This window comes from Pangasianodon hypophthalmus, chromosome 6, assembly GCF_027358585.1.
Source record: "Pangasianodon hypophthalmus isolate fPanHyp1 chromosome 6, fPanHyp1.pri, whole genome shotgun sequence".
Lineage (NCBI taxonomy): Eukaryota > Metazoa > Chordata > Actinopteri > Siluriformes > Pangasiidae > Pangasianodon > Pangasianodon hypophthalmus.
This window is the reverse complement of record NC_069715.1, coordinates 8,738,765-8,754,609: the sequence shown is the minus strand read 5'-3', so window position 1 is coordinate 8,754,609 and position 15,845 is coordinate 8,738,765. Positions and strand designations below refer to the sequence as shown.

General features: G+C 38.9%; 1 protein-coding gene across 6 annotated transcripts in view; it reads left to right on the top strand.

Moving 5' to 3' along the window:
- pclob (piccolo presynaptic cytomatrix protein b) overlaps window positions 1–15,845 on the top strand; it is an 82,710-nt gene that overhangs the window by 14,590 nt on the left and 52,275 nt on the right. For all 6 annotated transcript variants that reach the window (XM_026927096.3, XM_053234861.1, XM_053234864.1 and 3 more), the window contains exons 6-15: window positions 188–1,069; window positions 1,888–2,766; window positions 4,101–4,808; window positions 7,382–8,020; window positions 8,183–8,917; window positions 9,308–10,045; window positions 10,460–11,233; window positions 12,114–12,893; window positions 13,012–14,289; window positions 14,515–15,507. In XM_026927096.3, the coding sequence (XP_026782897.3) occupies window positions 188–1,069; window positions 1,888–2,766; window positions 4,101–4,808; window positions 7,382–8,020; window positions 8,183–8,917; window positions 9,308–10,045; window positions 10,460–11,233; window positions 12,114–12,893; window positions 13,012–14,289; window positions 14,515–15,507 (8,406 nt within the window). The remainder of the gene's footprint in view (window positions 1–187; window positions 1,070–1,887; window positions 2,767–4,100; window positions 4,809–7,381; window positions 8,021–8,182; window positions 8,918–9,307; window positions 10,046–10,459; window positions 11,234–12,113; window positions 12,894–13,011; window positions 14,290–14,514; window positions 15,508–15,845) is intronic.

The window sequence follows — 15,845 nt, the reverse complement described above, 5'->3', positions numbered from 1 at the left end:
GTAAGCCTTTATATTTTGCTAGTAGGCCTACATATATGCTAATAAGATTGTAAAGAAACTGCTGTTATTAAGATGTTCTTGTAGTTCCTTTTAAAATTCACTTGTTATTGGTAATCTGAGGCTTTAGAAAACCTGTAACTGTCAATGCAAGTCATCTGAATATTTAAACTATCTGCTTTACCTGCAGATAACGGAGTGGCTCTGTCTTAACTGTCATACAAGACGAGCATCAGGAATATCTCAGTCTAACAAAATCCCCCCAACATCATTTCCTCAAAATAAGAAGACATCTGTGTCAGAACACCCTGAGAAGAAGAAAGATTTTCCCGATAAACCTATTCAAAAAGGCCAGACAACTGCTGAGGTAAAACAGAAAGATGAAATATCTGCTGCAGCAGCTGAGAAGCAGGTCAAACAGCAGCAGCCTACTCTACAACACGATGTGGAGAAATCTCAAAAGGCTTCAAAAGCTGAGCCCTCTCCTGCCAAGGATAAACCCCCTCAAGAAAACTCAGGATTCTTTGGCATTGGTGGTGCTCGATCTCGATCACCATCCCCTCAGCCTGCTGTCTCTACTGTTACTGGGAAGGTTTTAGGATTTGGTTCTTCCTTTTTCAGCTCTGCGTCTAATCTCATCTCATCAGCTGTTCAGGATGAACCCTCCATGACATCCCCAATCTCTCGCAAAGATTCATCAGTCTCTCAAAGTTCCGTTAGGTCCAGTACACCACCTCCATCCTCCCACAAAGGTTCCAGAGTCACCCAGGCCACCATACCACAAGGGGACTCTCAGAAAGAGCAGACAGATATAAATAAATCACAGATTGCAAATAACAAAGAAGGAAATAAACCTGAGGTAACAAAACAGCAGGGAAAGGAGCCCCCAAATCCAATTGAATCCAAGCCAGAGCCATCAAAAGTGAAAGAATCCTCTCACATTCTCCCTAAAAACTGCCCTCTCTGCAAGGTGGAGATCAAGAATGATCCTCCCAACTACAACACCTGCACTGACTGCAAAAACATTGTATGCATACAATGTGGATTCAATCCTTCACCACACCAAACAGAGGTAAGAAGAATAATTTTGGTGTTTAAGTGAAATTTTTGTGTTCTTACCCACTAAAGTGCCCATGAAAAGCCTTAGTACCATGATTTGATTCCAATCACCTCATCTTGGAATGGTATTGGACTGTGGTCTGTATTATCAGCCCCCAGCAATCTTTTCCTTTTCTCCCACAGTAAAACTAATGCAGGATTAGATTTCCTGCTGGGGGAGATGGGAAAGATTGTCATTTGACACGAGGCAATGAAATAAAACTATAGAGAAGAATACACACAAGTGTATCACCCTACAATATCACCAAATGCTCGCTGACTTGCCACGTCATACTTGCCATATCATATACATTAGCTGTATACCAAGTGCATGCTGCAGCATCATCATGGCCTCCAGTGTTTTTGGAGTGAGGTCATGCTTAAACTGACATATTGGAGAGGGAATGAATGCAGTCACACACATATAAATGCCAACCACCTTTTCAATTCACAAGAGATGTTTTGGTAGGGGAATAACATTACTGTTACGGTAGAGTAATACATACATTTTGATTAAAGGGAGGGGCATATGTGATCAAGTGAGAATTTTTGTGCAGATTTATTTGTAAGTGTTCACCTTTGTGGTGCCCTTTAACCATTCTGCTTTACAAAAAAAAATAAGATACAGAAATTTCAAAATAAGAATAGATAAGTAAATTAAAAAGGAATAGAAAAATGCAATTTCTTTTCTTTTCTTCATCTTGTTTGTAGTTCACTGTTTGCCAATATCCAACAAACCTACATATGTAAACTCTATATTTTTCCCCCTTATCACCTGTGATGGCCCTACAGAGGATGGAGTGGCTGTGTTTGACCTGCCAAATGCAGCAAGCATTGGGAGCTCCTCAAGAACCTCAACCACAGGCTAACAAAGTACCAGTGTCTGTCTCAAAGCAGAATAAAGAGCCTCTAATTCCAGCAAAAGATAAGAAATCACTTTTTGATGGAAAACTACATGACAATCAAAGTGAAGCTGAGAAAAAGCAAGACAGCTCTACAATAAAACATAATGTACAAAGTCAGCATCCTAAGCAACAGAGTCAACAAACAAAAGATGGAATTTCCAAACCTGCTAAATCAGAACCTCCTAATAAGGAATCAGACTTTTTTGGTTTTGGTGGACGATCTCGATCACCATCCCCACAGCCTGCTCTTTCTGGAAAAGTTTTAGGCTTTGGTTCTTCAATCTTAAGCTCAGCATCTAATCTGATATCCTCAGCTGTTCAAGATGGAACCTCTCCAACACCATCAACTTCACACAAGGGTTCTATTGTTTCTCAAACTTCTGAAAATACTGTACCAATAGTACCTGATTCTAGCAAGATATCTGACACTACAATGCCAGCTTCCAGTAAGCTATCTTCCCAAGACTCTTCTAAGGAGAAGTCTAGTAATGTATCAAAACCATCAACTAAACACGATGAAGAAAGAAAAATACAGGAAATTAAATCACAGGGTAAAAACTCTACACCACTTCTGGCACCCATTTTGAAGGATGAAACTCCATCAGATGCCACAAAAACTACAGAAACCACTCAGGCACTTCCAAAAGTCTGCCCACTCTGCAAGGTAGAAATCAAGAAAGAGCCTCCTAACTACAACATCTGCACTGAATGTAGGAATGCAGTTTGTACCCTTTGTGGATTTGACCCAATGCCTGACAAAATGGAGGTAAGAAAATCTAACTGTTAAAAAATGCAAGCAGCTGCAATTTAAAGTCTTTGTGAACTCCTTAGGTTCCTGTCTAAAAGGTCAAAAGCATATGAAAACAATAATGTAGGGGTTATTGGGGAGTTATTCTTTACTATTTTACTAACACCTCATTAAACTTGCTTGAACTATGGTATTTCCATGGAGGTGTTAATAAATTGAATGCTACCATCAGTGCAATGGTAGTGGCATTCACTTAGGCCCATTTTTCACCAGACATGGTAAACAAAAGATGCTTCCATGTTAATCTATGTGGCCTTTTTTACACTGGACATGCCCACACAAAGTATACTTTTACTGCTTGAATTACATTTAACCTGCCTGCACATTATTTCTAACTGGAAACACAATATTTACAATACAGTTAATTAAATTTAAGTGGTTTAAGTTAAATTAAACTATAAATTAACAGCACTACATGGCTATATTTCAACTTTCCCTCATAGTCTAGCAACAGACATTCTTATCTCAGTTAAAGTGAAAAACTTGCTTGACTGTTGAACTTATTTGATCAAATAAAATAAAGTAGTAACACATGTTAAAAAATTATGATGGTCAGTATGGCTATTTGCATGTTATATCTATTAATTTCATGCAAAAATACAACTTCATGCAAACAATACCTGGTAATACTATGAAACCTGTAATACTACAATACCTGGTAATACTTATTTGTACTGCATTTCTCTTGGCACAAAAATGTATAGATGGTGCTTTGGATAGATGTTACATTAAATATAATAAATGTATTTGGAGGACAAAGTCTGCCAAATGAAACAAATGTATTATAATAAGTTTATTTAATGACAAGAATATTAACAGATATTTATATTTTACACAATAATATGAAACAATATTTCATATTGAATATTGGAGAATATTCTTTGAAGAATATGCAAATAATTTATAGGGTGAGATGTACTGTACTACTATGTAATGGAGCACTTGGGGTAAATGGGGACATGGAGGGTACAGTGCTGGGACATACAGGGATATAGTGGGTATGGGGTTGGGGCGTGTAGGAATACTGTGGGTATGGTGTTGGCCTGTGCAGGGATACATAGGGTACTCTGTTAGGGCCCTGCAGGGACAGTTGGGGGTGTGTCCTTGTTATTACACATTTTATTTCCTGTTGTTTATGTTCATAACATATTTATCCCCAGGTTATTGGCATCAATATGATGATACACACACACATATATATATATATATATATATATATATATATATATATATACACATAATTTTTTTCTGTGCTTATTTTAATGCATAAACAAAATATAATGTTATTACAGATGAAAGAGTGGCTATGTCTGAATTGCCAGATGCAGCGAACATCAGGACCTCCAAAGCCAACTCAGCCAAAACCTATCAAAGTTCCTGCACCAGCATCACCACACAAAGATGTTCAGGCTCAAGTTTCTCTGCAAAACATCTCTCCACAACAGGGCTCAAAAGGTGACACATCAGCAAAGCCTGTTCTTTCCCAAACTGAAACCTCTAAAGATAAAACAGGCTTTGGGCTTACACAAGACCAGTCTCAGTCTCCATCTCCTCAGCCTGCTGCCATTACTATATCAGAAAAGGGTTTAGACTTTGGCTCTTCCATCATAAGCACAGCCTCTGACCTTATTTCTTCAGCTGTTCGGGATGAAGCATCTACGATACCACCATCTTCTCGTAAAAGTTCTGCAGTGACTGACACATCTATAAAAACATCAACACCACCTGCTTCTCGCAAGATACCTGCAGTCTCTGAAAAAGACCTTTCCTCGAATGAGCCAAAATTAATTACTCAGCAACCAAGATCAGAGAAGAAAACATCAGAGCTTCAGACCATCAAAGAACAATCTTCTGAAGTGAGAGAAGATGACAGTTTATCAGCTTGTCCACTGTGCAATGAGAAATTAAAAAATAACCCTCCAAACTTCAACACTTGTACATCTTGCAAGATGACTGTGTGTAATCTCTGTGGATTTAACCCCATGCCAGATCAAACTAAGGTAGGAAAATTTCAGTCATCTAAATACCATTGTGTGATTGTTGAGCTTTTACATAGAATTTATGGATGTTCAAGTTCAAGCCTTATAAAAACAAAAATGACATTGTACGCAGCTTATGTTCTTTGGAAATATACTGATGATAAAATAAAATGCAACACTTGAACTGAAATGTCAAGTTTAATTTTTCATAAAAATAAACAAACAAAAATCAGACCAACATCTTATATCTTAGATCTTCAAAATGGCTTGATGAACTCGGTGGTCAGAAGCATTCACAGGCTTCTTTTTACTATCATTAACCAATGTATAGCTCCCTCTTGCAAACATTTAGTGTCTATATCTGAAGATGCTGCACACTACACACGGTATGCTGACTGAAGTCATGTGAAAACAAGACGCTAAGACAAATGCATTTCAGAGTTGGATGTAACAGATGAATAATATGAATTATTATATTATTATATAATTATTATATAGGGGGATGAAATGGTGAAATATTATATTAGGTAGTACCAACCAGAGGGTAATGTAATCACAGTGGTCTTTGCAGTCAGGATCCATTATATTATCTTTGACTTCTCTGTCTAATTTATCAGATCAGGTTTAACAAAACCCCAGCCAATTCAATATCCAATGTGGTGTGCTTTTGTCAGTCCTAGGTGACACCTTTTGGGTTCAGGTTAGTCTAGCTGCACACAAGGTGGCCAGAAACTTTAAAAAGTGTATGGGATACTCCATGTAGTGCTCCAAGCAAATGACGACATTCTGAAGGTGTAGTAATGATGGGCCTCTAGGCAACTATTGCAGATTGTCATTCAGCACAAATGGTTGAACCTTGAACCTGTTTTGGGGCAACTTTCTGATACAAGGGGCACCTGTCAGTGGTTTTGGTGAGTTCCCAAGCACTCAATAGGTGCATCCACCCAGCTCGCATGAAAAGGAACATGCCCCAAAGGGGCATACGATGAAGGTTTGGAATGAGAGGTAGTAAGAGTAAAGCTTTAGTTTTCCATAAATATAAAGGGATAATGTGAGGGAGAACTGCAGAATTATTTTGTATGATTGAGGTTCTAGAGAGCGGGTGTACAATGAGAAACTTCTTTTTTCTTCAGGCAAGTATGCAAAAAGGAAAGAAGAGAGTAAATAGAGACAAATTGTTCTCTGCTCTGCTTGCTCCTTTCCACATCCCATAAGAAAAGGTCAGAATTCCCTTGCTCAGCATAGCTTTTAATAAAGAAGATAACATCTGCCTTTTGGTAACAATAGACATAGCAGAACTAAGCAGTTCTCAAAAAAAAAAGAAAAAATTTGTCCATAAATAAAATTATACCTCAGTTGTCAGTTAATATCTATGACACCTGCCCTCTTAGAAGAGTATCGACAAACTTGGAATGCCAATAATTCAGCAACCTGTATCCATTTAGTTGAATGACAACACTAGGATTTCTACATATGTCCAGTACAGTAGAACATTTGTGGACTATTGGGCTCTACTGGGCATGAATGATGGGCCCTTGTACTGCCAGAGGCCAAAGAAATAGCCAAATGTGGTTTTGGCACAACTTTCTGGTGCAAGGGGACCTGCCAAACATGAAAAAAAAAACAGATTTTTCATCTATTATTTCAGCAAACTATAAATATATCAATGGGCTTGGTGCGTACTGAATCTGAGTTGACTTAGCTAGCTATCATGCTCATCATTCTTTGCTTTCATAGTGGGTACACGTATAAAAAGAAATAAGAGCACACCCACATGACAGCTAGCTTTTTTGGTGGATAAGTCTGCTTGGAGCACTGCCTGCTAATCTGCCATTGCCACTTTTCTTGCAATTAAAAGTTAAAGAGCACCTAATCAGCACAAACACAGTTTCTTCTCCAGTGAATAGCATTTACATTCTGCCTCTGATAAGTGTCAAATGCAAGCATTTAATCTCACCTCCACCCCACTCACATTGGATATTGTTTTGTTTTGGCTCCTGACTCTGCCAGTGTGTGGGTTGCTGTGCAAGGTTCTAAATTACTGGCATTTAGGGGCTGGTGATTCTCTTCTCTGAGGCCTGGTATCATAGATATTAATAACAGAGATTTCAAATACAAGTAATAATGGTTTCTATTTTGTTGTTCTTTGAACAACTGATGCATGAAATGCCTTTCCACCAGCATGCCAGTGGCACTCTTCCTTGCTTCCTATGACTTTCAAAGCATGATGGATTGCACAGGAAACCTACTAAATATGACATTTCTCTTGGGGTTATCAAGACTTTAAATTAAAGGATCTTTTGAAAATTTAAGCTCTTACTGCACAAGCCATATTTGTTGGTTCAGAGTTGACACTCAAATTGATGCTTTGTCAAGTTACACTGTATCTATTCATTCCACAAATGTTGCATTTCTTTATCAGTATATATAATTTAACATTACATTACAGTAATTATGTATAATTTATAGATTTATTTTATTTCAATCATAATTCTTATACTGGCACGCCTCTGACTGTATGTATTATCATGTAGTTATTATAAGAAATTTTAAATTATATAACCACTGAAATTGTTTCATGGCTTTGGCTTTAGGTCAAAGAGTGGTTATGTTTGAACTGCCAGATGCAGCAATTGCCAGGGGCTTCACCTGCACAGCCACGGGCTAAAAAGATACTGCCACTAGGACCAGGAGAGGGGAAGAAAACTCCAGATGCATCTCAGAAGAAATCAATTCTCCCAGTAGATGTCACAGACAACAATAAAATCCTTTCTGAAGTTGGAAAACCAAAGGACCAACCCCTTATTCCATCATCACAGAAACCAACTTCTACTTCTTCAATATCACAACCGTCTCCTGCTAAGTCTTCTCAACTTCCAAAAGCTGAGCCTCCAAAAGAGGATAAGGGTTCAGCCACTTCTCAAACTTCTGCAAAGGCTGCATCAGTTTTGCCTGCATCTGTAGACACTGTTATCTCTGGGAAGACAAAATCACCTACTGTTCAGAAGCAAGAAGAAATGAAACCTGCAGATGAAGCACCAAATGCTCAGTCTGCCAAAGCACCATCTGCTCTTGAAAAAGGGGATACAAATTTATTTAGGCTTCAAAAAGGCTGTCCAATCTGCAAGGAGGTATTCAAGGAAGATCCTCCAAACTACAATACTTGCGATTCCTGCAAAGCCATTGTGTGTAACCCTTGTGGTGGATTGAACTCCAGATCAGAAATAACTGAGGTAAGAGAATATCCAAGAAAATATTAGTAGAGGTAGTAGTATTGTAGTACTAGGTTTCTATGTTAATGATTCTCTTGTTATCATTGTCTAATAATTGTCTTCTCCTTGCATACTCTTTCTATTCCTTAAGATTTAACTACTGCTTTTCTTTTTTCCCTATAGAAGAAGGATTGGTTGTGTTTAAACTGCCAGAGGCAGCAAGGATCGGGACCTGTTCCTGCAAAGGAAGTACCTCCTACAGAATCAGAGAAGGAGGCTTCAAGTCCAGGTCCTACAAAGAAAAAGACAAGTATTCCAGTGGGTGATACAGAGTATGATCAGATACCCACTTCAGAAAAGACCCCAAAAGCCACTACTAGTGTGGCAGAACATAAACCATCTCCTGTTGACGCTGTCGAACCACAAAATACAAAACCTCCAGAGAAACAGTCTGGCCTCTTTGGTTTCAGTTTTGGTGGAAGTAAATCACGACCGCCATCTCCTCAGCTGGGTGCCTCTGCAGTTTCTGGCAGAGTTCTAGGCTTTGGTTCATCCTTCCTCAGCTCAGCCTCTAATCTGATCTCTTCAGCTGTTCAGGATGAACCAGCCATCACACCACCAACCTCTCGTAAAAGTTCTACAATTTCTTTAAAAAACACTATAACGCCACCTTTGTCCCGCAAGAGTTCAGCAGCACACCAACATGAGAAAGAGAAAGAAAATAAACTGCAAGACCAGTTGGCAAAGGAATCAGTTCCTCTTCTGAAAAAGGATACAGCTCGTTTAGAGCTTCTCAAAGCTTGTCCACTCTGTAAGGCAGACCTCAAGTATGATCCACCCAACTATAACACCTGCACACAATGTAAAACTGTTGTGTGTAACCTTTGTGGATTTAGTCCCATTCAACAAGAAACTGAGGTAAGATACAACATACAATCATCACATACATTCTATTACTGTCATCTCTGCACTGTACACATGATGATATTTCAAATTAGTTTTACAAAAATTTTGTCACGTTATGCTTGTCAGTCAAAGGCGAAAAACAAGATAATACACTCATGGTTTCATTTGTAAGAACATATCTTAAGGATTTTTGTCTAAGATGGCTCTTAGACAAGTGAAATCTATGGAGAATGCAAATGTTTACGCATATTTACGCACATATTTACTTACATTGTTTAATTGGTGTGACAAACAAAAATGAGGATAGTTAGATAGAGTTAAAGGTAGAGATTCATACATGCACTCCATTTACAATTCGTACATTTACAGTTGATTCTCACAACCTCTTTCATGGATCAACAGGGGTCAGAGTGGCTGTGTTTGAACTGCCAGATGCAGCGAGCCTCAGAACCTCCTCCTGCAAAAACCCAGTCAGAAGTTAACAAGGTACCTTCACCAGCATTACCAAAGAAGAAAGAGACTCCTGATGCAGGTGTTCCACAGAAGATCCCAAGTCTTCCAGTAAATGCCAAAGATGAGAAGCCATCTGGAGTTGGAAACCCAGTAGAGGCCCAAAAATCCACTGCTCTGTCAACACAACCTTCTCCTGCAAAATCTGCATCAAAACAAAAAGTTGAACCTCCAAAGGAGGAGTCAAGCTTATTTGGTTTCAGTTTTAGTGGAAATCGATCTCGGCCACCATCTCCTCAGCCTGATATCTCAGCTGTTTCTGGAAAGGTTCTAGGCTTTGGGTCCTCCTTTCTTAGTTCTGCATCTAATTTGATCTCATCTGCTGTTCAGCAGGAGCCTTCCACAACACCACCAACATCCCGTAAAGGATCTACAACTTCTCAAACTGCTGTAAAAATTACTCCAACTCCATCCACGTCTCACAAGAAGCAAGTGGAAAAGATAGAATCAGAAACCAAATTGGAAGTCCAGTTGCCAAAGGCACATACACCTCTCTCAGACTCACTTGGAGCTTGCCCAATTTGCAAGGCTGACCTTAAGAAGGATCCACCTAACTACACTACCTGCACTGAATGCCAGAAAACAGTGTGCAACCTTTGTGGATTCAGTCCTGTGCCACAAGAAACAAAGGTAAGACACTATATTTAAATAAATGCTCCTGTAATTACCTGCATTTTTGTGATAAAAGCCCTTGTTCTGCTTTATATTACTACTCTGGGCTAAGTTTTCCCAAAAGCATAACTGCACAAATACCACCATTAAATTGTAGAGTGATCTTAATTGTATAATGCTGTTGGGAAACCGACTGCTGGGTCATTATTATGCCAGCATCAGTTGGGGCCTGGGGTGGTAAAAATGCCAAGTTACATTAGCCTTCTCTGTCTTATAGTCCAGGAGATTTAAATTTATATATAAATATATATATATATATATATATATATATATATATATATATATATATATATATACTTTAAAGTTTATTTATTCAGTAATTAATAACATACAATAATTATATCCAAAAAATATCTGTTAATTACTAAACAGGGTAAGAAATGGTTATGTTTGGACTGCCAAAAGCAGCAAGCCCCAGGACCTCCACCTATACAGCCTCAACTAGAGACAAACAAGGTACCTCCACCAGCACCAAAGCAGGAGGCTCAAACTACAGATGATCCACAAAAGAAGCCAAGTCTGTCAGATGATGCCACAATAAAATCTGCTGAAGTTGTAAAAGAGAATAAATCTAGTCCAGCAGAGTCACAGAAACCCACTGCTGTTCAGTCAGCACAACAGTCCTCTCCTGACACACCTGCTATACCAAAAAAAGCTGAAACTACAAAGGAGGAGACAAGCTTTTTCAGTTTCAGTGCCGGCAGTGCTAAGGCATCTCTTCAGCCTGATGTCTCTGCTGTTTCTGGGAAGGTTCGAGGCTTTGGCTCGTCTTTTTTTAGCTCAGCATCTAATTTGATTTCATCGGCTCTTCAAGATGAACCTTCTACCACACCACCAACTTCTAGAAAGGGTTCTACAATTTCTCAAAGATCTGAAAAAGACACTCCAACACCACACACGTCGCATAAGGGTTCGATAACACAGAAAGAAGAAGAAAAGACAGAACTGGAAATTACATCAGATGATCAGTCAACTGTGTCACCTTCTCTTGTCAAAAAAGATGAGCATCTCAATAAGCCTCTTAAACCTTGTCCATTGTGCAAGGTCGCTCTCACGAAAGATCCAGCCAACTATGCCACCTGCACTGAATGTAAAACCACTGTATGTAATCTTTGTGGATTTAGTCCTATGCCACAACAAACTGAAGTAAGTTAATATATTTAACCTAAACACTTAATCACCAGTGTGTACTCTTATGGCCACATTCCAAGTTGAGTTAAGCATGTGTGGGGCGGGATTTGCGAAAAACAGAGGAATGTCTCTCTTACATGTGATTGTGACCTTCAACCTAAGTTGATTTTTTCTTGCATGATATCGGCTCGAGTGGGTGCCATATTAAGTCCAGCACCACTGTCTGACAGATTGTCCTAACCATAATATGTCACCTTGAAATTCAGTTTTGGACTGTAAATACACTCACAAAAAATTAAATGCCATTCAGGAACAATATTAAATGCATAAATATGACACCATTAATTAATTAAATGTATTGTCCCTGTAAGGTCCATCTTACTTGGAGACATTGCTTATCTCAAGTACTTTTTTACGGATAATCAACTATACAAATTTTCTGTAGGACAGCAAATCGAATTAACAACAAAAAATGTTAATTGTTTTATTAATTTGACGAATCAAAATTAAAAAGTTAAATATGATTAAAATACCCTGTATCCTGCATGCTCATTACAACTTTATGACCATCATGACTTCATGATTTATTATGTCACAGCCACATTAAATTGTGTGTATTAACTGTCTATACACAATATTAAAAATAAATAATAAGTAAATAAAATAACATTAGATAGAATATTTTAACTCCTGCCTCACCGCCTGCATTCCTAGTTCATCATACAAAAAATATAGCTTTTTTCTGAATAAAGCTTCTATGATGTGCTGGATCAAGTGCTATTTTATAGGCCCTGTTATAATTGTTATGACTCTGCATAATGCAGATATTGAACCTGCACATGTATTAATACATTTTTTGGTATTTATACCATTAATTTATGATATGACCCTACAGGTGAAAGAATGGCTGTGTTTGAACTGCCAGATGCAACGAGCACCAGAGGCTTCCTCTATACAGCCTCAGCAACAAGCTAGCAAAGTACCACCACCAGCATCAGCACAACAGAAGGTGAAATCTCTTGCTGGAAATCCAGAGGACAGACCTATTCAAGTAGAGACAAAGAAATCCATTCCTACACCTGCAAAACAACAATCCACTGTTCCAACACCAAAAGCCGAACCTTCAAAAAAGGAGTCCGGTTTCTTTGGTTTTGGCGGTGCTCGTTCTCGATCTCCGTCTCCTCAGCCAGCTGTCTCTGCTGTTTCTGGAAAGGTTCTAGGCTTTGGGTCTTCTCTCTTTAGCACGGCATCTAATTTAATTTCTTCTGCTGTTCATGATGAGCCTACAACACCACCAACACCTCGTAAGGGTTCTGCTACTTCTCTCACATCTGTAAAGACCAGACCAGCAACTCCTCCTTCTTCTCAGAAAGAATCTGTAGAGCCAGAAAAACATGATATTAAAGAAACCAAAACAACAGCCAAAGAGGAAAAACCTCCTGTGGCAAAGAAACATGAGAATAAACTAAATGAAAAGCAAGTCAAAATGACTAAGGTAACAGATGAATCTCCAAAAGTGGAAGAAACCTCTAAACATCAGAATGTTGCTTGTCCTCTCTGTAAGATAGCGCTTAATGTTGGCTCAAATGAAGCACCTAACTACAATACCTGCACAGAGTGCAAGGACACAGTGTGCAACCTCTGTGGATTTAATCCCATACTCCATCAGGCTGAGGTAAGATATTGCATTTGCATTTTCAGTGTATTTTCAGTCACTGCATATTTTGATTCACTCTATATTTTACAATTTTACAATTTAAGAAATAATGTAATGAGTGATTTGTTTTTTATAGGTTTATGAATGGCTTTGCCTAAACTGCCAAACACAAAGAGCATTAAAGGGAATTGAACCACAAGAACTACAAGCAAAACCAGATATTGTATCTACTTCAGCACTGTCTCCAAGCAACATAACACCCAAAACAGCAATTGATGCTTGTGAAACCAACATAAAGGATCTACCTCAGGTTCAGGCACCTCACAAAGATGTGCCTACTGCAGATCAAAATAAAGATTCTAATCTAACTCCTGTTCAAAATGATAACATTTCAAATACAGATACAACCCAAGTGAAAGATGCTGTTAATGACGTGGTCGTTAAAAAGGTCCAGGAAAAAGAAACTCTTGCTGACATTAAAGAGGGGGATACAGGAAAAGAAATGTTGTCTTCTGAAGCAATAGCTATCATGGAGGATCAAAAGTCTGCAGTTCCACAGAAACTTGGAATTGACCAAGAACCAACTGGAAAGCCAACAGACAGTATCTCAGAAATGAACATTATTCTGGAAAAACCTGAGCAATTGCAATCTAAATCCTCTGCACCAGAACTAGACATCTCAAAGCAGGAATCAAGCATCTTTGGGTTTGGATTTGGCAGTACTAAATCACAATCTAAACCATCTAAACCTTCTGACACAAGCACAGGGAAACTCTTTGGCTTTGGTAGTTTGACTGAGGCACCCTCACCACAATCTGCCTCTTCTGTTTCTGGGAAGGTTTTAGGTTTTGGATCTTCCATCTTCAGCTCAGCTTCTAATTTGATCTCATCAGCTGTTCATGATGAACCCTCCACAACACCACCAAGTTCTCGTAAGGGCTCCACTGTTTCCCAGACATCTATCAAAACAGCCACACCATCCTCTTCCCGTAAAGGATCAACAGTTTCCCAAGCTTCTCTTAAAACACCACCAACTCCTCGCAAGGGTTCTGCTGCTTCCGAGCCCTCCTTCAAGACATCTCCTACTGGAGACACTAAACCATCTGATTCACAAAAACAAGATGAACAGGCAGCAGATGAGAAGTCAAAGGTCAAGCTAGATGGAGCATCTTTAGAACCTGCCAAACCATCTGATTCACAGAAACACACTGAGAAAACACCAGATGAGAAGTACGAAGTCAAAATATCTGCTCCTTTGCAATCAGCCTCTAAACTGGCTGAGTCTATTTGTCCTATCTGCAAAGTGAAGCTGAATATTGCCTCTGAAGAGCTGCCTAATTTCAACACTTGCACTGAATGCAACAACGATGTATGCAATCACTGTGGATTTGATCCCATGCCAAATCAGACAATGGTGAGGACTGAAATTTCTACTTCATTTATTAATTTTAATGAATGAATGAATTATTGGTTCATAAGGGTAGTATTTCAATATTAAATAAAATCTGATTTACTCTGTCTGAGGATATGTCCGTAGTACATTGATATTGTATGTGGTTTGATTGTGAGTTTAGTGAGAATATCGATTAAAAATTAACAGAACGCATACACTGTTTAAAATTGTCTAAATTTATTACAGGAAAAACAATGGCTTTGCATGAATTGCCAGAAGCAGAGAGCACAAAGAGGAATAGAACCAACAGGAATTTCCATGATAAAGCCTCACCCGACATTGCCCAAAAATGACAGTCAGTCACCAACTTTGGAGCACAAATTAGCTGAAACATCCACTGTATGTGTAGATGGAAAGACTTCATCTGTCCCAGAAGCAGCAAAGAAAGAACATGAAAAGCCAAGCTTGAATGAAAATGTGCCCCCTCCAAATAAAGAGCTGCCCCAACAAAAAGCACAAGAGGAGAAAGATGAAAAATCACAGAAACAGGTGACGAAAGGTACAGAGTCACCAGCCAGATCCACTCCACCCTCACAGGCTGAGGTTCCAAAGCAGCAATCAAGCTTTTTTGGATTTGGCATCAGTACTGGTAAGTCTCAACCTACTCCTTCTAAGTCCACTGAATCGACAACTGGAAAGCTCTTTGGATTTGCTGGATTGACTGAGACAGCCAGATCACGATCACCATCACCACAGTCTATGACTAATGTCCCTGGAAAGTTTTTAGGATTTGGATCAACCATCTTTAGTTCTGCCTCCAATTTGATTTCATCAGCTCTTCAGGATGAGTCATCTCCACCAGTATCTCGTAAAGGCTCTACAGTATCTCAATCATCTACACCACCTACTTCTCGCAAGGGTTCTATAGTCCCCACTGGAGAGTCCAAAGCTCCCATAACAAAGAAGTTAGATGACAAGTCACTAGAAGAGAAGATAGAAGAACCTAAGGTGACCAAAGCTAAGTCATCTGTTACTGAAAAGCAGGAAGCTATGCCTGAGTCTGTGGAAGTGGCAGTACTGCCTAAATCTCCTTCCAAAGCAAGCCAACCAACTTGCCCACTTTGTAAGGTGGATCTTAATGTTGGCTCAAAAGAACTTCCCAACTACAATACATGCACAGAGTGCAAAGATATGGTGTGTAAACTCTGTGGATTTAAACCCATGCCTCACCTTACTGAGGTAAGCCATTTTTCTGGTAACTACATGATTTGTATGCAGTCTGGTTTTCAAAACTCCTGGTTGAATGCCCCTTTAAAGCATCCTGATAAAGTGACTGAATTGTTTTAGATGTGCAAAAAAGAAACTGACAGCTGGCTGTTTATATTATGTTAATGGCAGATGTTTGTCTGAGAGCACAAAAGCAAGTTTCAAGTGCAGCGTAATCAGATACAATCCTAATATAACATCTCTTGGCAGTACTAAAGCTGAATTAGCATATGCACTCATAAATTTGTCTATAGGGAGAAAGTGTGAAATTAAAACTTTTCATTTGTTTCTTGTGACTGTTAACAACTTGC